The sequence below is a fragment of the Moschus berezovskii genome, chromosome 23, assembly GCF_049115385.1.
Source record: "Moschus berezovskii isolate FMDL1 chromosome 23, NW_MosBer_1.0, whole genome shotgun sequence".
Classification (NCBI taxonomy): Eukaryota; Metazoa; Chordata; class Mammalia; order Artiodactyla; family Moschidae; genus Moschus; species Moschus berezovskii.
In genome coordinates, this window is record NC_142482.1 from 44,708,655 (window position 1) to 44,730,892 (window position 22,238).

Consider the following 22,238-nt stretch of genomic DNA (forward strand, 5'->3'; position numbering starts at 1 on the left):
TTGGGGGCTACAAAAATCTTACCAATACGAGGGGAACCAGAATACCTATAAAAAAGAATCTTCATTAGTAATTTGATTGTAATTTCAACATTCAGCCACATGATGTCACAATTGGATTTTGATTTTCACTGTGTATTTGTCTCAAATTATAGATGAAGGCATTTTCAAAGCCGGAGAGGAGAGATCAGAAACGCGGGGGGCAGCTGAAGTCCAAGAAGATGAAGACACTCAAGTTGAGATTCCAGTGGACCAGGTAGCCACCATGCCTTTAAAAAGACGTGTGAACCAATGACTACCATTTTCTTTCAAGTTTTGTGGGATGCTGTTCAAGAAGTTAAACCTTCTCAGGTGCTAGCTATGTGACTGAATGACCTTAAAAATAAAACACCTTCAGTTTTTCCTATTATTCCTACAAAGAGGAGCCATTAGGGCAGTCTTTATTACAGAAAATGGTATATAATAAACAGCAGTGAAGAATGAGGTGGGTTGGAATCAGGTATGAGAAATACAGGGAGAAGGTTTGATACAAAGAGTATTGGCTTGGGGTTTTATCTAGAAAAAAAGTCCTCCATTTAGAACAGCAGTTTGAAAGTGCTGTTGTCTTTTCTCCTTCAGGGTCCTTGAAATGGCTACGGTTGGAATTTGTTTTTCGTGAAGGAATTGCTTACATAAATGCAGCTCAAATATTTGCTAAGTGTGTACTGATTTCCTTTTTCGGCCAGTGGAACACTGTGCTGTAGAAGTGTGTGTGTGTGTGTGTGTGTCTACACGCATGTTCTTAGAGAAGAGACTAAGTAGTATTCTTTCTGGCTAAATGACACAAGAAATAAAAGTCATTTAGGCTTTTTAATACAATTCAGTCAGGTTCCTTACAATTCTAAGTGGAGGATTGGAATTTAAGTGAGGAGGGGGAATTCATAATCCCAGGCTCAAGGGAATACAAAATCACCAGAAATTGCCGCTTGTTCTCTGACTAATAGCTGATGTTTCCTTTTCAAAGAGCAAATTTCACAATCCAACAAATTCCATAGATGATGTTCTCAGTTGTATTTGTCTTAACATTGCAGCAGTGAAGTTACTGCCTGATTATTCCAAAGGCATTTTTTCTGTAAGTGTCGCCTTCCTGGTGAAAAGCTTAGTGTGTTAAAAATCACACAGATTTCCAAAATCCAATTTATTACCCAGGATTAGCTACAACTAACAATTTTTCATAAACTCCCATTGTAGGTATTTTTCCCTGAGGGAAACTGGGATTTTAAGTCTTTGGTGAAGGTATAATTAAATATTATATTTTAAGACAAAGAAGAGGAATCATCACGTATATACAACACCTAATAGCAGTGGGAACCAAGACTAATTTATATTCGAGAGTCAAAAATGCCAAATATCAAGGGAAAGTCATAGCATTATTATGGAAGGGAGATCTCTCTGTTAATCACTTAAGTTTTGTAATCTGTGATAGGTATTTCTTTGCTTGTGAGTTGGATGATCACCGGAAAGAGGAGGGGATATAGGGGAAATTGATCTCGGAGATACTTGAACAGCCTTAGAAAAAGTCCGCAGAGCTTGATTTCTTATTTGACGCAAGAATGCTAGCCTATTAAAATACAAGTATGCAAGAGAGATTGATTAAACAGATTGCTAAAGGCTGGGCAGTTTCAACAAATTGATGTCAGTTTGAAGAAAAGAAAACCAGGGAACAAAAGGTCAGAGTAGGTTTTGACCCATTTAGGTATTTCTTTGAACCTATTGGTAATGGAGCTAGGATTGTCTAGCTCAGGGGGCTGGCACGAGATGCTTATGAAGTCAGGTCTTAGAGTCATTCTCTCTGTGGCCTGGTAATCTTTGCTCTAAGCAGCTGTGTCATAAATACTGTGGAAAACCAAGTGAGAGTGTGGGGACATTAGTGGAAAGCTGATCATAAGTAAAAACAGAAAAGAGAAAAGTGGAAGTGTTAGTCATTCCATCGTGTCTGACTCTTTGCAACCCCATGTCCTGTAGCCTGCCAGGCTCCTCTCTCCATGGGATTTTTCAGGCAAGAATACTGGGGTGGGTTACTATTTTCTTCTCTAGGGAATCTTCCCTACATAGGGATCTTCCCAAACTCCGGTCTCCTGCATTGCAGGCAGATTCTTTACCATCTGAGTCACCAGGGATGCCGAGGACCTGCCCTAATGGTGATGTTCGTGAAGCAATAACTACAATTTATTCAGTACTTACTGAGTGCCAGGCACTGTACTGGGCACTTTTAGCTCATAGAATTGTGATGACAACCCTGTAAGGTAGGTCTTATCACCCCCACCTTATATATGAAAAGTAAGCTCCTACAGGTAGAATTACTTGCTCATCAGTTGTACTGTTAAGTAGAAGAATTGGGATTTGTATCCAGGTCTAACTTCAAAGCACGGAAGTGATTTGGGGGAAGAGTATTAAATGCCCTCCTCCCTGCAAAAAGTCAGTTATTAACTCAAGGAAGGGAAAATTCTTGCATAAGAAAGGAAATATCCATCATATACTCCTGGGCTCAGCTGTTTCCTTTTGGGGCCTCCCTGGTAACTCAACTGGTAAAGAATCCACCTGCAATGCAGGAGACCCTGGTTCAATTCCTGGGTTGGGGAGATTCCCTGGAGAAGGGATAGGCTACCCACTCCAGTATTCTTGGGTTTCCCTGGTGGCTCAGACGGTAAAGAATCTCCCTGCAGTGAGGGAGACCTGGATTTGATCCCTGGGTTGCGAAGTTCCCTTGGAGGAGGGTGTGGCAACCCACTCCAGTATTCTTCCCTGGAGAATCCCCATGGATAGAGGAGCCTGGCAGGCTACCATCTATGAGGTCTTAAAGATTTGGACATGACTAAGCACCGCACAGCAGCATATTTCCTTTTGGGCCATACCTGCTTAATTTCTTTGGACTTGTTTCTCATCATCTCAATGGTTCGTGTTGTAACTTTAGTCACAGGACCACGAAGAAGGGTGTGTGTGTGTGTGTGTGTGTAAATATCAAGTGTAAATTGGCCAAGTACTTTATACATGTCTGAAAAACAGATCTAGTTTCAGAAGTAAGGATTAAGGCCTCTGTTGAGTGTTTCTGCATGTTTTGTGAGTTGAGGCACAGATTGCCTTTGGTCGGAACTGCTTTATCAAGGATATTTGCCTGGTGAACAGCCTCCAAACGCAGATAGTGAATTCCTCTGGAACAGTCATTCTCAACTGAAGGTGATTTGCTTCCAAGGGGACATTTGGCGATTTCTGGGCACATTTTTGCTCATTGTAAATGATCGAGTGCTACTGAGCTCTAGTGGGTGGTGTGCAAGGAATCTGCTCAGTATCTTGTAATTCCTCAAACTTGACTGTCCTCACAACAAAGAAGTATCCGGTTCAAAATGTCAACAGTGCTGAGATTAAAAAATTCTGATTTGGAGCAAAGGCTAGGTTTGTTTGTGGTTCAGTTTAATAAAGATAATACCTCCCTATAGTGCAAAGGTCAGGCAGGTTTACTATCCATTATAAAAGATGTGGCGCCATTGAATTGGGAGAAGGCAATGGCAACCCACTCCAGTACTCTTGCCTGGAAAATCCCATGGGTGGAGGAGCCTGGTAGGCTGCAGTCCATGGGGTCGCTATGAGTCAGACACAACTGAGCGACTTCACTTTCACTTTTCACTTTCATGCATTGGAGAAGGAAATGGCAACCCACTCCAGTGTTCTTGACTGGAGAGTTCCAGGGATGGAGGAACCTGGTTGGCTGCCATCTATGCGGTTGCACAGAATCAGACATGACTGAAGTGACTTAGCAGCAGCAGCAGCCATTGAATTGTATGCTGAAAACTAGTTACAATGGTAAACTTTTATGTTATGTTTGTTTCATGACAATAAAAATATTTGGAAAAAATGATTTGGATTCCTAAGCTTGGGGTTCTTCTGCTGTAATGCAAGCCACCGTGTGTATTGCCCCCTTCACAATGCCCTGTGGGAACGGAGCCTTGGGCAGTAGGTACAAATGCCAGTCCTCTGGCTACTGCTGTTGCTGTGAGCAGTAAAGTCCTTTGTCTCTGAGCCAGTAGTCTCTTGTCTTCTGCCAGCATCCATGGAAAGATGGCAGGCTAATGTGTCAGCTTGTTAAGTGTGGTAAAATTTTAGATCTCTTACAGCCTCTACATCCCATCTGGCTTTGTGTTTGTGTGTTTAAGTGTGTGTAATGGGCCGTTGTGTACTAATTTCAGCTAAATCCATGTTTGAGCTCTGTCCCAAGGTCTAGATGCCTAATTTTTTTTAGCGACAAGTTAACAATCCTGGATCTAATGCTGCCAAACTGGTGAGAAACTGAGGAATATCACATTCTTTCATGGATTTGGGGAGGCCAAAACCAACTTCTTTTCTCAGGGAGGAGTTTAGGTCTATAAGAATAAAATACTCTTTTAAAAAATAATTTTTTGCATGCACATTGCAAATCAATTTGGTTTCCCATAAGCAGTGAAGCAAGTGCCTGATTAACCAGTACCTGTGGTTGTGTCCCTTAGCATTGATGACATATGTGTCAATGTGCTCCATTTATAAACTGATGCTTTTCCAAGCTAAGGAGGCAAGAAATGAGACTGTTCCATTATAGATAAGTAAACTGTCTCTAGTAGGTAAAGATCAGGCAGGAGAAGCCACCATCTCAAAGACACAGGCAAATAAATACCTATAAAATAGGGCGAGAAGCAATTATATTTTGGATTTTGTGCCGTTTGAGAAAAGAGAGCAGAAAATGTAGATAGTAAGTTAAGAGTGGTCTTTGGATTGTTTCATAGCATTTTCCATCCATTTGTAGTAGATTTTGAGTAAGAAAATGGCAGCCCACTCCAGTTTTTGTGCCTAGAGAATCCCTTGGACAGAGGAGCCTGGCAGGCTACTGTCCGTGGGGTTGCAAGAGTCAGACACAACTTAGCAACTAAAACCACTAAAACCAGTAACAAAATGAGAATTGCAAGATTTTTTTTTTTTATGGTAAATAGTTTCTTTAAATGACATTTAAGCCAGCATCATGAACCCAGGAGCAGTGAAAGCTTTCTTTTTTTAATTGGAGTTTTGATATATACTGTTTTCTTATTGACTGATTTAAAACTTAATAAATCCTTAATAACAAAGTTGCACATATACCCTTCTAAAAAATCAACCAATCTAACAAAAATTATGACAAAAATAGCAACCACTTGCCCCAGCCTTTCCCACCTGGATTCCTGCTCTACAGATCTGATTTGAGCTATTAGCTATTTCTCATGGAATATGTTTCTAAACCACATGTTCTCCTCACTCTATTTTAATTCCTCTGAGATCTTTGAGCCTTACAAGTGATGACATGTCATAGTTTAATTGGCATTTAAAAATTCTAAGACATAATGGAGATCCTTTTAATTGGTGACATCTTAAATATCTTATTTTACTTTTCAAATTTAGATATTATTTATTAATTTTACCTGTAATGATGATGGAAGATAATTATTTAGATCTCTTACCAACCCCTGCCTCCCCCCTCTCCCCATCAAATCAGGCCATATTCACACACACCGCTGCCTCCCCCCTCTCCCCATCAAATCAGGCCATATTCACACACACACCTTTCTTGCTCTTTCTTTACATTCTAGTTTTAAAATAATTTTTTTCCCAAATCAGTGTTCTATCTGCACATTAATTTTACTCTGGAAGTATTATTTTGGCTGAGCCATATAGGAGAGTCACTTTTTCTTTCTTGTGTAATATTTTTTTCTCCTCCTTATTTTAGTAATTGCCTATGTTTTTAAAAAAATTTTTTTCTTAGTTTTCTAAGTTTTCATTTGATTAGTTTTGTCATCTGTGTAGCTATTTCCAAGCCATCTGCAAACTACCAGGACTGGTACACAGTGACAATAATAAATAAATCTCAAGTTTGTCTTTTCCTCAAGCCCTTCAGTCATCTGCCTCAGTCATCAGGCTGGTTAGCTGGTTTTTGGATCTAGTTTTTTGAATTCTCCGGGTATTTTTCTTCCCCATTATTTTGGGAAGTTCTTTTGCTTCTCCAGGGTGTGGATTCCCTATTAGGTTCTGCATCTTCCTTTTGGCCACACCTTTGCTGGTTTTGTGGTGCTCACCTCTAGCAGCTGCCTGGGAAAAGCTTCACGGGAGGCACTGTCATTTCTTGAGATCCTGCATGTCTGAAAATGTCTTTTTTTTTTTCTTTACTCAAACTTGCTTGCAAGCAGGACTAGATATAAAATTCTAGGTTAGACATAGCTTCTCTCAGAATCCTGAGAGTGTTGCTCAACTGTCCTTCCCATCTAGAATGGTTGGGAAGTCTGATGGCATTCTGTTTCCTGGGCTTCTATAAATAATCCTTTTTCTATCTCTGGAAGCTTTTAAACTCTTTTCTTTGTTCTTGGTGTTCTGAAAATTTTCAGTTACGTGCTTTGGTGCAGGTCTTTTTATTTATTGGACTGGGTACTTAATGAGCTGTTTTATTCTGAAAATGTTAATTTTTCAGTTATGGAAAAAAATGTTTCTCAGGTAATGTTCTCCTCTCCACTTCTCTACCTTTCTTCTGGAGCTCCAGGTATTTGGGTATCCGTCAATTCAGTTCAGTCGCTCAGTCGTGTCCGACTCTTTGCGACCCCATGAATCACAGCACGCCAGGCCTCCCTGTCCATCACCAACTCCCGGAGTTCACCCAAACTCATGTCCATAGAGTCGGTGATACCATCCAGCCATCTCATTCTCTGTCCTCCCCGTCTCCTCCCGCCCACAATCCCTCCCAGCATCAGAGTCTTTTCCAGTGAGTCAACTCGTCGCATGAGGTGGCCAAAGTATTGGAGTTTTAGCTTTAGCATCAGTCCTTCCAATGAACACCCAGGATTGATCTCCTCTAGAATGGACTGGTTGGATCTCCTTGCAGTACAAGGGACTCTCAAGAGTCTTCTCCAGCACCACAGTTCAAAAGCATCAATTCTTCGGCGATCAGCCTTCTTCACAGTCTATGTCTTTATGAATTTTTTTTTCTATTTTCTCAACTTAAAAAAAAATCAACAAGCTTCAGAATTTATTTTCCTTCTATTGATTTTTTTTCAAGCCATTGTATTTTTAATTTTTAAGAACTCTTTCATATTCTGGGACTGTTCCTTTTTATAGCATCCTAATGGACATGAGTTTGAGTGAACTCTGGGAGTTGGTGATGGACAGGGAGGCCTGGCGTGCTGTGATTCATGGGGTCGCGGATTAATCTAGTATTTTAAACTTTCTTTTCCTGAACTATGTTTATTTCTTTTTTTTCCCTCTTATTTCTTTCTACCTTCGTGATCTCTGTTCCCATGTTAGAGGTTCTCCTTGGCTGTCTGGTTAGACTGTTTAAAAATTGCAATATATTTGACACATATCATTGTAAAAATTAAGGTGTATGTTTGGTTAGAGTTTAGAGTGAAGCAACTAAACTCTGTTTGGTTTAATTTAGGGAACTCTGTGTGCATTGGCAGAGCTCATCAAGATAATGAAGTTTCATTCTATGGTTGATTTTGCTATATTTCATTGGCATACGTCCAGCTTTCAGTATCTGTGTTATTCCTTTGGGTTGTCTGTTTCTGTTAAGTAGAATCTTTCAATCTCTTGTCATGATGGTGTAAGCTTGGCTGTGAGCATTTTGGGATCTGACTGTGGGAAGGAGGCATGGATACCTTAAGTAAAAGACTGTTTAAGTAGAGAGATTTATTCTTCTGAGTTTCAGTTTGGTGCCTTTGTTCTCACTATGCTTGAGTCCAGCTTCTTTATGGTTCAGCATCTTTAAAGACTAAGTTTCCTTTATTTCTCCAGGGGCAGAAAGGGTATCTTGGAAGCCTACCTCCTTCTTTTAAAGACTCTAAGCCAATCCACCTGTTTCTAGTTACACGTTATGCCTCTTCTTTCAGAGATGGATGGTGCCTCCAATCCCTTCTACAGTTTTTTCCAACATGCAAAGCTTACTTCTTGGCTCTCCTTCCCTTCCAACAGACTCAAGTTTTAGCTTCCTCTTTCTGTTGTTATTGGCCCCATATCCACTGGCTTGACAGTTTCCCAGGTTTGGGGGCTGTTATTTCCTTTTCAGGCTCCTGTGTCCCTAGAGGTTCGTCCCTTTAAAAATTTTCCTTACCTAAATTTTAGACGGGAATCAGAAGACAGCTAAGGAAAAAACCCCACACATTTGTTCAATCTGCTGTGTTTAACCAGAAATCACTTTCACACTAATTCATCACTGTGAAAATAAACTGTCTTCATACTCTCTGCACCAAGGATGACAAACTGGCAGCCTGTGACCAAGCTCCTATGAGAGAATCTTTTTGGCTGGCACAAGGCTTATAATATAGAATCTCCTTCGTGGGCCTTGTATGCTCTGTCTCTCTCTCTATTTTTAAAAAATTCTTTATTTGTCTATTTTTGGCTGTACTGGGTCTTTGTTTCTGCATGGGTTTATCTCTAGTTGTGGCGAGTCAGGGCCTACTCTCTAGCTGTGATACGCGGGCTTCTCATCGTAGTGATTTCTCTTGCGGATCATGAGCTCTAGGGCATGTGGGCTCCAGTAGTTGTGACTCGTGGGCTCAGTCTTGTGGTTCCCAGGCTCTAGAGCACAGGCTCAATGTCTGTGGTACATTGTAACGGGCTTAGTTACTCTGTGGCATGTAAGATCTTCCCGGCCCAAGAATTGAACCCATATCTCCTACATTGGCAGGCAGATTCTTTACCCCTGAGCCACCTGGGAAGCCCTGGGTACTCTTCTGTTAACCACAGGTCTCAGCACTCCCTATTACCTCACGCCTGTCCTGAATTACACATTTATGTTATTTGCCCAACCCGTGGGGGCATTTGAGTTTGTGATGCATGAGCCTCACACACAGAACACAATGGCATTTTAAAGAATCTGCAGCCGAGAAGCTATCACCAGAAATAGGAGGTTTGAAGTCCAACTATGCCCATTGACATAGATTTGTCCCTTCTAGAGAATCAGCAGTCACTTACAGCTTCTCTTATGAATGATAAGGTCAGTGGAGAGCTTGTTTCTGCTACCTGTTCACATGCCATAAAACACACATAAAGAGGAAGAAGGCGGTTGCTTTTGACCAGACCCCTAAATCTGTTTCAGTGAAATGTGTTTATTCATTCCTTAAGATGTTATAGAAAAACCTAAATGAACTTTTTGGTCAGTCAGTTCAGTCGCTCAGTCGCGTCTGACTTTGCGACCCCATGGACTGCAGCACGCCAGGCCTCCCTGTCCATCACCAACTCCTGGAACTTGCTCCAGCTCATGCCCATCGAGTTGGTGATGCCATCCAACCATCTCATCCTGTGTTGTCCCCGTCTCCTCCTGCCTTCAGTCTTTCCTGGCATCAGGGTCTTTTTCAAGGACTCAGTTCTTCGCAAGGGATGGCCAAAGTATTGGAGTTTCAGTTTCAGCATCAGTCCTTCCGATGAATATTCAGGACTAATATATTAAAATAAGGGCTTCCCAGGTGGCTCAGTGGCAAGGAATCTGCCTGCCAATGCAGGAGACGGAAGAGAGGCAGGTTCAATCCCTGGGTTGGGAAGATCCCCTGGAGGAAGAATTGGCAACCCACTCCAGTATTCTTGCTTGGAGAATTCCAAGGACAAAGGAACCTGACAGGTATAGTCCATGTGGTCACAAAGAGTCAGACATGGTTGAGCGACTGAGCATGCTCACATGAACTACAATATTAAAATAAGAATTATAACATGTTGAGAACTAGACGGGAGGCCGGTCTTGACTTCTTTCTTTGCCGTGGAAGAAACAAAGCCCCATACTGTAGTAGGAAAAGCCATTTCCCCACACAGACACAATCTGCTGGGGGCATAGGTGGGGGGCCTACCTACATGGTTTGATGTTCTATATGGACACCTCAAGGAACAGAAGCTGGGAGATAAGGGGCTTCTATTTCATTCCAATCCCAAAGAAAGGCAATGCCAATGAATGCTCAAACTACTGCACAATTGCACTCATCTCACATGCTAGCAAAGTAATGCTCAAAATTCTCCAAGCCAGGCTTCAGCAGTCTGTGAACCATGAACTTCCAGATGTTCAAGCTGGATTTAGAAAAGGCAGAGGAGTCAGAGATCAAATTGCCAACATCCATTGGATCATCCAAAAAGCAAGAGAGTTCCAGTAAAACATCTACTTCTGCTTTATTGACTTGCCAAATCCTTTGACTGTGTGGATCACAATAAACTGGAAAATTCTGAAAGAGATGGTCATACCAGACCACCTGACCTGCCTCCTGAGAAATCTGTATGCAGTTCAAGGAGCAACAGTTAGAATGGGACGTGGAACAACAGACTGGTTCCAAATTGGGAAAGGAGTACGTCAAGGCTGTATATTGTCACCCTGCTTATTTAACTTATATGCAGAGTACATCATGAGAAACACTGGACTGGTTAAAGCACAAGCTGGAATCAAGATTGCTGGGAGAAATATCAATAACCTCAGATATGCAGATGACACCACAGTTATGGCAGAAAGTGAAGAAGAACTAAAGAGCCTCTTGATGAAACTGAAAGAGGAGAGTGAAAAAGTTGGTTTAAAACTCAACATTCAGAAAACTAAGATCATGGCATCTGGTCCCATCACTTCATGGCAAATAGATGGGGAAACAGTGGAAACAGTGACAGACTTTATTTTTGTGGGCTCCAAAATCACTGCAGTTGGTGACTGCAGCCATGAAATTAAAAGATGCTTACTCCTTGAAAGAAAAGTTATGACCAACCTAGACAGCATATTAAAACACAGAGACATTACTTAGCCAACAAAGGTCCATCTTATCAAGGCTATGGTTTTTCCAGTGGTCATGTATGGATGTGAGAGTTGGACTCTAAAGAAAGCTGAGCGCTGAAGAACTGATGCTTTTGAACTGTGGTATTGGAGAAGGCTCTTGAGAGTCCCTTGGACAGCAAGGAGATCCAACCAGTTCATTCTAAAGGAAATCAGTTCCAAATATTCATTGGAAGGACTGATGCTGAAGCTGAAACTCCAATACTTTGGCCACCTGATGCGAAGGACTGACTCATTTGAAAAGAACCCGATGCTGGGAAAGATTGAAGGCAGGAGGAGAAGGGGACGACAGACGATGAGATGATTGGACGGCATCACCGCCTCAATGGACATGAGTTTGAGTAAACTCCGGGAGTTGGTGTTGGACAGGGAGGCCTGGGAGGACTGGCATGGTCCCTCCCTCCCTCAGAGGGAGGACTGGCATGCTGCAGTCCTTGGGGTCGCAAAAAGTTGGACATGACTGAACGACTGAGCTGAACTGAAGTATCTCACAAATGGAAACAGGTTCCATGTGAGTGGCGGGCTGCTCGGCCTCCGCTGTCTTCCTTGAAATGAAAGGAATTGTATGCAAATGGCCTTTTCAGCTTCACGTCAACCTCCTCTTAGTGAATTGTATTCCTATTTGGTGCTGCAAGTGTGTCACGCTGCAGGAAGAGTTAAGATGAGGATGCTCTGGCTTCTAAACTTTCCTGTGCATAATCATCGAGGCTTTGTGTGACATCCCCTTGGTCGATTAATTTATAGGAATGGCGTTAAAACATTAAAATGTAGCCTTCAGGAATTTCTGATGCAAGTGAAAGAAGATAACATTTACTTGCAAAGTGAGAAAACTTAATGGGGAAGGTTTTTTTCCAAGATGACTAAATAGCTAAACATAAATTTTCAAAGTATTATATCTTCTCCTATGAGTGTCTGGACCCTTGTGGAGTTCAATGGGCCTAGGCTAGTCAGCTGTCAGCAGGTGGCCAGGCCAAACATTCCCTCTCCGTGTCCTTACAGTGTCACGTCTATGAATAGAACCACTTATTTTTTTGTAGGTCATTATACTTCAAACCACATCCAAACCATTTTCCCCCACCTTGTGAAAGTAAGCCTCTGAAAGCCGAAAACAGGAAGCAGTACTTTGCTGTCATGAAAAATTGAAACTGATTATTTCCAAACACCTCATTCAGCTTGGGTAGGAGATGATTTTAGTCTCCATGGGAATAGAAATAAAACAAGTGCAGTAACTTCTTTACTTTCAACATCTCTGCCTGAATTCTGCCATCAAATCCACAGAAACACCTATAACAAATCCTACTCCCAAATTTCAAATGTAGCAAATGTTACACTGAGAAATGAACATCTAAGGTGGTATTTTTACTGGGGTAGTGTTATGAGCTCCAGTTTTTAGGTCTAGGATGTTTCAAGGATGGAGCAGGAATGATAGGCAAGAATGGACAGGGTGTTTGGGTGGTTAGGTAGGCTCTCTTGCCTGGAAACTTCTAGCTTGTGCTGTTACCTCAGATAGCAAGGGTTTTAAACTTTCAAATACATTTCTTGGAGAATTCTGATATCAGTTCAGTTCAGTTCAGTCACTCAGTCGTGTCCGACTCTTTGCGACCCCATGAATCACAGCACACCAGGCCTCCCTGTCCATCACCAACTCCCGGAGTTCACTCAAACTCATGTCCACAGAGTCGGTGATGCCATCCAGCCATCTCATTCTCGGTCGTCCCCTTCTCCTCCCGCCCCCAACCTTTCACAGCATCAGAGCCTTTTCCAGTGAGTCAACTCGTCGCATGAGGTGGCCAAAGTATTGGAGTTTCAGCTTCAGCATCAGTCCCTCCAATGAACACCCAGGATCGATCTCCCTTAGAATGGACTGGTTGGATCTCCTTGCGGTACAAGGGACTCTCAAGAGTCTTCTCCAACACCACAGTTCAAAAGCATCAATTCTTTGGCGATCAGCTTTCTTCACAGTCCAACTCTCACATCCATACATGACCACGGGAAAAACCATTGCCTTGACTAGACGGGCCTTTGTTGGCAAAGTAATGTCTCTGCTTTTTAATATATTATCAAGGTTGATCATAACTTTCCTTCCAAGGAGTAAGCGTCTTTTAATTTCCTGGCTGCAATCAGCATCTGCAGTGATTTTGGAGCCCCCCAAAATAAAGTCTGACACTGTTTCCACTGTTTTTCCATCTATTTCCCATGAAGTGATGGGACCAGATGCCATGATCTTTGTTTTCTGAATGTTGAGCTTCAAGCCAACCTTTTCACTCTCCTCTTTCACTTTCATCAAGAGGCTTTTGAGTTCCTCTTCACTTTCTGCCATAAGGGTAGTGTCATCTGCATATCTGAGGTTATTGATATTTCTCCCAGCAATCTTGATTCCAACTTGTGCTTCTTCCAGCCCAGCGTTCCTCATGATGTACTCTGCATAAAATCAACATTTATTTCTAAAGTGGGTGGGACATCAGCTGTAGGTGCTATTTAGATCCTTTTCCCATTTCTAATTTTTGATGGCATGGTTAAGTCAAAGGTGTGATGTGAGTTTAAAGTGTAAGTTAGCTAAGCAGCCCCATCTGTCTATGAAAATGCCTTCCAAGTAATTGATGCTTCCTATATTTTGTGGCTTATTTCCATATGATTTCCATATTCCATCTTCTTTCCTCTTACCACTCAGGAATCTTAAGTTAACCTTTGTAGCTGAACGCATATTATCTAGAAAACCTGAATACTTATGGTTTCCCCTGAGCTATCCGTGCTTGGATGCAGCCAGCAATAATAACTACCAGACCTCTTCTGTCTTGCCATACAAATCAACCATTTTCTCAGGATGGGCTCTTACAAAATAAATAATCAGCTATGCATATAGGCAAATGCAGGCAAAAAGGCACTTGGAATATCAACACTGGTGTCATGTTAAGGGGAAAATCTAGTATAACTTTTCTAGTAACTATTAAGAGCAATTGTTTATGATAAATAACGTGATTTTAAAAAGGTAAAAGTCTCAACTTACAAAAACCTCTATGTTTAAGGGTATGTGTTTTCTGTAACTGTCCATATATGTATAATATGTCCATTAATCTAGCTGCACCCTGGATGTTCTTGATGTCAGTGAGACTGTGAGACTGAAATTTATCTGCATGATTTGTGCAATCATTATGTATATTAGTTTAGTGAGTGTAGAGGGTGAGGTATAACGAATACCTTTTCTTGACTCCAGTGAAACGTAAGAATTGTGCTTTATGCAGAATACAGTATCACACAATTAGTCATAGGCATGAGCTATTCTTGAAAGGTCAGGATGGAGCCGTTTTCAGTATCTACCTGAAAACTGTTCTCTTCAAATTTTAGTCACAAATTGGCTAAAGTTCGACATAAGCACCAAGGGAGAAGACCTTTAAGTGTAGGTAAAAATATCTTCCTAGTTTATTGCCTTGGCAATGATGTGTTTCTTTTTTATAAAGTGACTCTTAAGAAAGAGTGGCAGGGTGATGTAATTAGAATAAATCTTGCAGAGCTGTCTTTATGGCTGAACATTATTCTGTCAACAGTGCTGTGCTTAGACGCTCAGTCGTGTCCGTTTCTTTGCAGCCCCATGGACTGTAGCCCGCCAGACTCCTCTGCTCATGGAATTCTCCAGGCGAGAATACTGGAGTGGGGTGCCCTTTCCTACTCCAGGTGTTCTTCCTGACCTAGGGATCGAACCTGCGTCTCTTGAGTTTTCTGCATTGGCAGACAGATTCTTTACCACTAGCACTACCAACAGTCAATCCTATTTTCTCCCAGTTTTCAATTAAATTGATATTTTTAACTTAAAATATGGTTTTCATCTAGTGAGGCATTATTCCAGTTAGAAATTTTAAGCAAAGATATCTTCTGGGAATGGTGGTATATTTATGATCTTGCCTGAGTTATACATGGATTAGAGCCTCAGAAAACTAAGATCATGGCATCCAGTCCCATCAGTCCATGGCAAAAGAATGGGGAAACAATGGAAACGGTGAGATACTTTATTTTCTTGGGCTCCAAAATCACTGCAGATGGTGACTGCAGCCATGAAATTAAAAGATGCTAGTTCCTTGGAAGAGAAGCTATGACCAACCTAGACAACATATTAAAAAGCAAAGATATTACTTTACCAACAAAGGTCCCTCTAGTCAAAGATACGGTTTTTCTATTAGTCATGTGCGGATGTCCAATGCTCATTGGACTATAAAGAAAGCTGAGCACTGAAGAATTGATGCTTTTGAACTGTGGTATTGGAGAAGATTCTTGAGAGTCCCTTGGACAGCAGGGAGATCCAACCAGTCCATCCTAAAGGAAATCATTTCCAAATATTCATTAGAAGAACTGATGCTGAAGCTGAAACTCCAATACTTTGGCCACTTGATGCGAAGAACTGACTCATTACAAAAGACCCTGATGCTGGAAAGATTGGAGGCAGGAGGAGATGGGGACAACAAAGGATGAGATGGTTGGATGGCATCATCAACTCAGTGGACACGAGTTTGAGTAAGCTCTGGGAGTTGGTGATGGATAGGGAAGCCTGGCGTGCTGCAGTCCATGGGGTCGCAAAGAGTCGGACTGGACCAAGCAACTGAACTGGAGTGCCTTCTAGCGACCGGCAACATCAGCGCACCTGAGCTGTTGGAAATGCCGAGGCTTAGAAGTGCTGACTCAGAATCTGCATTTAACAGGATGCCGGGTGATGGAGAAGCACTGGCTTGGAAGACATGAGACTGGAAGTAACTGTTTAACGTGGTGTTGAGTTTGGGAGGTTGCTCCGTACATTATCTTGGGGAAATAGTACAGTCTCGTGATCATAAAGGTGTTCATATCCCTCTGTCTCTATTGGTGGGGTTTTGAACAAGTTTAACTCTTTATGCTTCAGTTTGTCTGCAAGTTGGGATGAGAATAGCAGTTTCCTCAAGTGGTGGTGAGGTTAGTGTAAGGCTAGTGTAGAAAAAAAGAAAGCTAGCCAGGCATTCAGGCAAGAAAAGGGAAATTTATTAGAGGGAAGCCAGAGGGTGACTGGCCCTTCAGGAGAAACAGTTTCCTTCCTTTCTGACGGGATCTTTCTTATACCCCACCAATGAAAAATTCTCTGAAGGGATGGTTAATTTTTAGCCTGTCGTTAGTCCTGTGGTCACATAACCAGAGGTCTAGAATCTTGTGGTCTCGTAGCTTTGAGAAGGTAGGTGCCAGTGAGAAAACAGAATGTCGTTTGGGCAGTTTGGTCAGTCTCAAGGATCACTTGAGATCACTAAAATGATCATTTTATTCTTTCTTTGTGAGGTCAACATAATGAGCCATCTCAACAATGAGATCCCGTGTGGGCGCTATCAGCGAGTTTAAATATGATCATGCATATGAAGTGCATGGAACATAAGATCAGGTACTGGGTGGAGTGCCCAATAAACGTGACTCTTGTCACCATTGCTTGTCCCTTCTGGCACACGTTATGCTGGCTTTTATCTGTGGGAGGCACATTTGGGTTTAGTTCAAGACAATGAATTACAGTCCTGTGGGAAACGGGGTGATGGACACAAAGATGAATAAGAAAGAGCCCTTGCTTCTAGAAACTTCCAGAAGTCCTCCCTAAAGCTGAGGTTGATATTTCCCCATTATTCCACAGTCATTCCAAGCATTGTCTGAGGCATCCAGTTGATAACAATTCATGTTCACTATTTTCATATCACACAAAGCAGGGGATAAAAGTTCACTGAGATTAGCGTTTGAATGGTGTTCTGAGGGTGCAGGTAAGGATTGACAACTGGCCTGAGGGGACAAGGATGGCTTTCAGAGAAGGTGGGTCTATCAGAGGGAAGGTAGATCCTTCCAGGCAAAGGTAGAAGGAACAGGATGAATGACTGGCTATTGCTGACTTGTCATTATAACTGAAAAGTCGTCCATTGCCTAAGTGCACACACTAATTTATGGAAGTCATCCTTTTTTGGTATCTCTTGCTGACACATTTGTATTACTTTGAAGAGTGAATAGAGTTCAGAAACAAAGGAAGCTACTGAATGGTAAATTTGTCGTGAAAAGTGCCTGACAGCGAACTCAGAAGGAGAGATAAAAGTAAGTAACTAAAAGCAAGGGTGATTAGTTTATGAAAATCATACCTAGCCGTCTCAATGGACTGGAAGTTGAACATCAGCCTGCATTTTACCTGTTTTAACCAAAAAGAGCAAGATGACTGCTGTGTCTTTTTGTATTTTGTTTCTTTTCACTGTGAATGAGATTTAGAAGGGATACTGCTCTAAGTGACTCACTAGAATACAATTTCATTAGTGCAAAGCCTAAACTATACTATTTCACAGACAGCCTCTCAACTCCTTCCATTCAGTGCAAGAAAAATGGAGTGGTAACAGTAATTATATATATATATGCATATATATGTAGCTTTTCCAGTTTATACTGGTCTTTCATGTGCATGATCTCATTTGGTCCTTACTCAGTTCTGTGAGGTCATTATTTCCACCAGACCACAGCTGTCTCATCTTGCACAGTATATATTTTATACTACCACTGACATCACCATTGTAGAAGACATCAGTAAGCAGAAATTTTGTCTAGGAACCACTGCCCACCGCCCCCCCGCCCCCCACCCCTGCCTCGTGATCTTCAAGTCTGAACACAGTCCCTTGGGATCACGTGAGAATTGGCTCTTGCAGGAAGGAGAGGTGACATCATGTATGAGAGCTCTGCTTCCCTTTGCTGTAAAAGGGACAGTGTGATCGGACCTGGGAAAAAGGGCTCTTCCCTGCCTGTCTCTCTTCCTCCTCCTTTTCACTTTCTCAAGTTGAACTTGTGATTTCTTACTCACACCTTTTTCCCTTTCTTTCTCCCCAAACCCTTCAACCCCGCCCCTTTGCTGCTGTGTCTACTATCCTCTGTTGAAACTGGTAACCTCCTCTGGATCTTGTAGGGTTCTTTGGGTGAGTGGCGGCGTGAAACGTGGGCTCCGTGTCCAGGTCACCCTCGTTCAGTGTGCTGACACTGGCGTCTGGTGGATGTGCCTGTCCCTGTTTAGCTGGGCAGTCAGCCAGGTTCAGCTAAACAAGCAGAGGCTGAGAACCTGGGGATTTTGAGGAAATTAAATAATTGCTAAGTTTTTTTTTTTTTTTGATGAGGTGGAGTGGGAACACACTTAAAATATAATGTGGCTGTCTGTTAATGGACGCCCACTCTCTTATAGAAGCAGTGATTTTTAAATTTTTTACTTCTATGCAAGCCCTTACTATGGTATAGATTTTATCCGTGTGTGTGTGTGTGTATGGGTATAAAACTCAGTGTTCCTTCTGGGGATGATTTGATTGATGTATACACTGGAAACATCTTTAATAATTTAATGCTTGCTTCAAAGGAGATTACACCAAAAAGCAGATTGCTTTTCATTTATTCATTACAGATCTGTCATAGAAGCATTTTTTCCTCTTTTTTTTTTGCCCTGAATTGTAGTGTTGTAGTAATAGTAAATTTCGTACTACACTCATGATATTTTAAAAGATTATAAGCCTTTTAACTAATGTTATCGTCCTATTTAAATTGATCAAATTGGTATTTCAGCTCCATAACCTTGCATTTCTGAAAGTTGAGCTAACCAGATATGGCTTCTTTTGATGACTACTAAAATAGCTGTGCTGGGAAAGTCTAATAGAAACAATGGGATGAAAACATAATCCTGCTTGTTAGTAGTGGTGACAATAATAGAGAACAGAGCCTGAATTTAGGGCTGGGTATCTCTGTCCTTAAAAGGAGATTAGTATATGTTACAGTCCAGCTCTTATCATTAAAGGGAAAAAAATGAATATACATTTGGGAGTAAAGAAAGGAGTAAGATGAGAAACTCAAAACCAGAAACCAACCCTCTATCATTTGGCAACTTTTAGGTATCAATCCCGGAGAAGGCAATGGCAAGCCACTCCAGTACTATTGCCTAGAAAATCCCATGGATGGAGGAGCCTGGTAAGCTGCAGTCCACGGGGTCGCTAAGGGTCGGACACGACTGGGCGACTTCACTTTCACTTTTCACTTTCACACATTGGAGAAGGAAATGGCAACCCACTCCAGTGTTCTTGCCTGGAGAATCCCAGGGACGGGGGAACCTGGTGGGCTTCCGTCTATGGGGTCACACAGAGTCGGACACGACTGAAGTGACTCAGCAGCAGCAGCAGCAGCAGGTATAAATCCAGATGTCAGTAAAGGAAAACAGACTTTTCCCCATTGAGACAGCAGTAGTCACCTTAGCAGACTTTAGCAAGCTCTTGTAATATATTCTCAGAAGCAAGGGACCTATCTAGATTCCTGAATAATTACACTAAAATTTGAGTTTTCTGTTGTTATTATTAAAGATTTTGTATTAAAAAATGTTAACTTCTCTTTAAAATCAAAACCCAAAGTTGTTTTGAATAAGGCAAGTTTTGTTGTTGTTTAGTGGTGAAGTCGTGTCTGACTCTTTATGATCCCATGGACTGTAGCCCGCCAGACTCCTCTGTCCGTGGGATTTCCCAGGCAAGAATACTGGAATGGGTTGCCATTTCTTTCTCCAGAAAATCTTTCTGACTCAGGGATCGAACCCTGGTTTCCTGCATTGCAGGCTGATTCTTTACCATCTGAGCCACCAGGGAAACCCTAAAGCAAATTTAGGTTTAGGCATAGTAAAGATTATATTTTCCAGGAGACTAATAGACAACTATTCAATTCTCAGAGATAATTTGCAAAGAAATCATTTTATTCTTACTGGCTATTGGTGTTTTAATATTTCCGGATTTTGTCCTGTCCTGCTTCACATATTCTGCCTAATAATCTTCATAATGTTCCTTCCCTCGATTGACTGGTCTTTAATAGAAATCCAGAAATGTTTTGTTCTCAGGTCAATAATTCTTTAAACAGTAAAAGTATTATTGTTAGCTGCATGTGTCATATTTTCTGGCCACTGAAAGTACCCTTGGGTGTGCTTACAGCAGCAACTAGGTAAATTATCAATTGCTTGTGTTATTACTGTGAGGAAGAATGCAGGACTTTGGGACAAGATTGCCTTGGGTTCCACCTTAGCCCTGTGTATTCACCTGCTTTGTGATGCTGGCAGCATTGAGTGACTTCTCATTTTCCTAATTCATATAAGGGGCATCAGAAGCCTATTTCATAGGGTTCCCGTGAGGGTTTTAGGAAATGATGACTGTATGAGGACTGAGAGTGACATTTGGCTCTTAGTGTGTTTGCTGCTTGTCTTTTGTTCTCCACCTGTAAATGCTGTTCATGCCATCCTGTAGAAATCTCTGTGCACAGAGCTCTGGCCTTAGGCCACCTCACCCCACCTTGGGTTACTGCTCTCTCTGCCTGCCCTGCGATCACGTGATGTGTTAACTGCCCTGCTCTGCATTCTTTGATGTCTTTCCCTGTTCAAAATTATGTGTTGAATTTTATCCGGAATTTTTAGTCTACTCTGCTCCATTTCCTCCCTTCTTTACTTCCAAAACTGAGCACATTATGGTAACTCATAAGAAGACTACTTATAGCCCCATAAGAAGAATTTGGGGCTTCCCTGGTGACTCAGATGGTAAAGAATCCACCTGCAATGTGGGAGACCTGGGTTCCATCCCTGGGTTGGGAAGATCCCCTGGTGAAGGGAACGGCTACCCACTCCAGTATTCTGGCCTGGTGAATTTATTCCACGGACAGAGGAGCCTGACATGCTACAGTCCATGGGGTTGCAATGAGTTGGACACAACTGAGTGGCTTTCACTTCACTTCATAAGAAAAATTTGGGCAGTTAGAGGAGAATGGACTTCCAGGGTTAGAAGGGAGGTCAGAATTATTGCATCTCAAACCTTCATTTTCCAGATTCCAGATGATTAAGGGGCCTGTTCAATGTCAGATAGCTGGAAGGAGGCAGGTGTGGGGTCATAACATAAATTCTATGTTCTTTCTACCTGATCCTTAAAAAAAAAACTATTATTTTATTATGGCAATGAAGAAATATGGTAGGTTCAGGAAAGAATGAGAACAACAAATGAGAAAATGTTTTATTATTATTATTTTTTTAGGATCATGCAGTGCCAAGTGCTTTGCTTGGTACTACATATAACTTATTTACTCCCCATGGAAGTTTTATTACATTCTTGTTTTACAAGTGGGGAATCTAAAATTCAAAGAAATTGGGTAATAGACAGTGCCTGGCCAAGACTTGAACCTGGGTCTTTCTCTCTCCAAAATCTTGCCTCTGGAATTTTGCCTCTTGTTCTCTTTTAAAACAGACTGACATGTATCCAAAGAACAGTAAAAAGTCCTTTGGAGTTTATAAAGTACTTAAGCATTTTTATAGAAAGAACCTATTGTTTCTTGGCTTTGGATCTTCACGACAATCAAATTTTGTATTTGCAGATATACAGTCAGCTCTCTTAGGCATTATGTGGAAAGCTGTCCACATTTTTTTTTTTAGAAAACCTGGATTCACATCCTTGGCATCATTCACACTTAGAAATTTAAATACATACCAAACACTAGTGGTGGGGATGGTAAGCTCTCCCCAAATAATTTTTTTTAAATCTCCTCCTCTGGGCCAGACATTCCACTAAACATTGGCCAAGGATCTTATAGTTTGATTTTCTCTTTGCCATGGGGAGTAAGAACATTAATTTTGGAGTCACATGCTTTGTTCTCATTCTGGCTCTTGCACTTATAAGCAGTGGCATCTTGGCCTAGATACTTAATCTCCCTGTACCTTAGTTTTCTCACCTGTAAAATGGGAATACTACTAACCTTATAGGATCATTGTGAGAATTCAACGAGAAAATATTTCTAAGAGTGGTATCTATCACTATTCAGTAGAGGTTACACAGGATATATTGTATATGTGCAAACGTACGGAAGTTTTACTTGACAGTCATGCTATAATTACTATGTTATTATAATGTGCCATGGAAAAATCTCTGGTCCGCTTCCTGTCTTTATCCATTAATTTTTTTTGATCCATCAGAGGCCAGCAGAAATAGTAGACGAGGAAGAAGATAGAGAGAAAGAAAACAAGGAGGTGGAACAGAAGGAAGACTTCTCAGGAATGAATGGTGAAGTTGGAGAGGAAGAAAGAGACCAGGAGGAGCCTGAAGCTCCAGAGCAAGCAGAGGAGATCCCAGGTCATAGGGAGGAGCAGGCAGGCTCTGCTGCTCGTGTGAACGGAGGGACCGATGAAGAAAACGGCGAGGAACTGGAGCAGGTTAATAATGAGCTTCAAGAAGCGGTGGATGAGGAAATAAAGTCTCAAGGAGCTGGCAGTGGACATGAAGAGGTATTTCTACAGGATTATTTATAAGGATTAAATATTTATAAGAGTTAAAGACAATATTGAGTCATTTTTTTCCTTGTAAATTTTATTGCCTCTGTAACTAAAGAGCTAAATATCTTTATTTTCATCTATTTTTCCCTT

General features: G+C 41.5%; 1 protein-coding gene across 2 annotated transcripts in view; it reads left to right on the forward strand.

Moving 5' to 3' along the window:
- Window positions 1–22,238, forward strand: part of DCDC2 (doublecortin domain containing 2) — a 152,637-nt gene that overhangs the window by 124,976 nt on the left and 5,423 nt on the right. For both annotated transcript variants that reach the window (XM_088831299.1, XM_088831300.1), the window contains 2 exons: window positions 153–253; window positions 21,792–22,100. In XM_088831299.1, coding sequence (XP_088687425.1) covers window positions 153–253; window positions 21,792–22,100 — 410 coding nt within the window. The remainder of the gene's footprint in view (window positions 1–152; window positions 254–21,791; window positions 22,101–22,238) is intronic.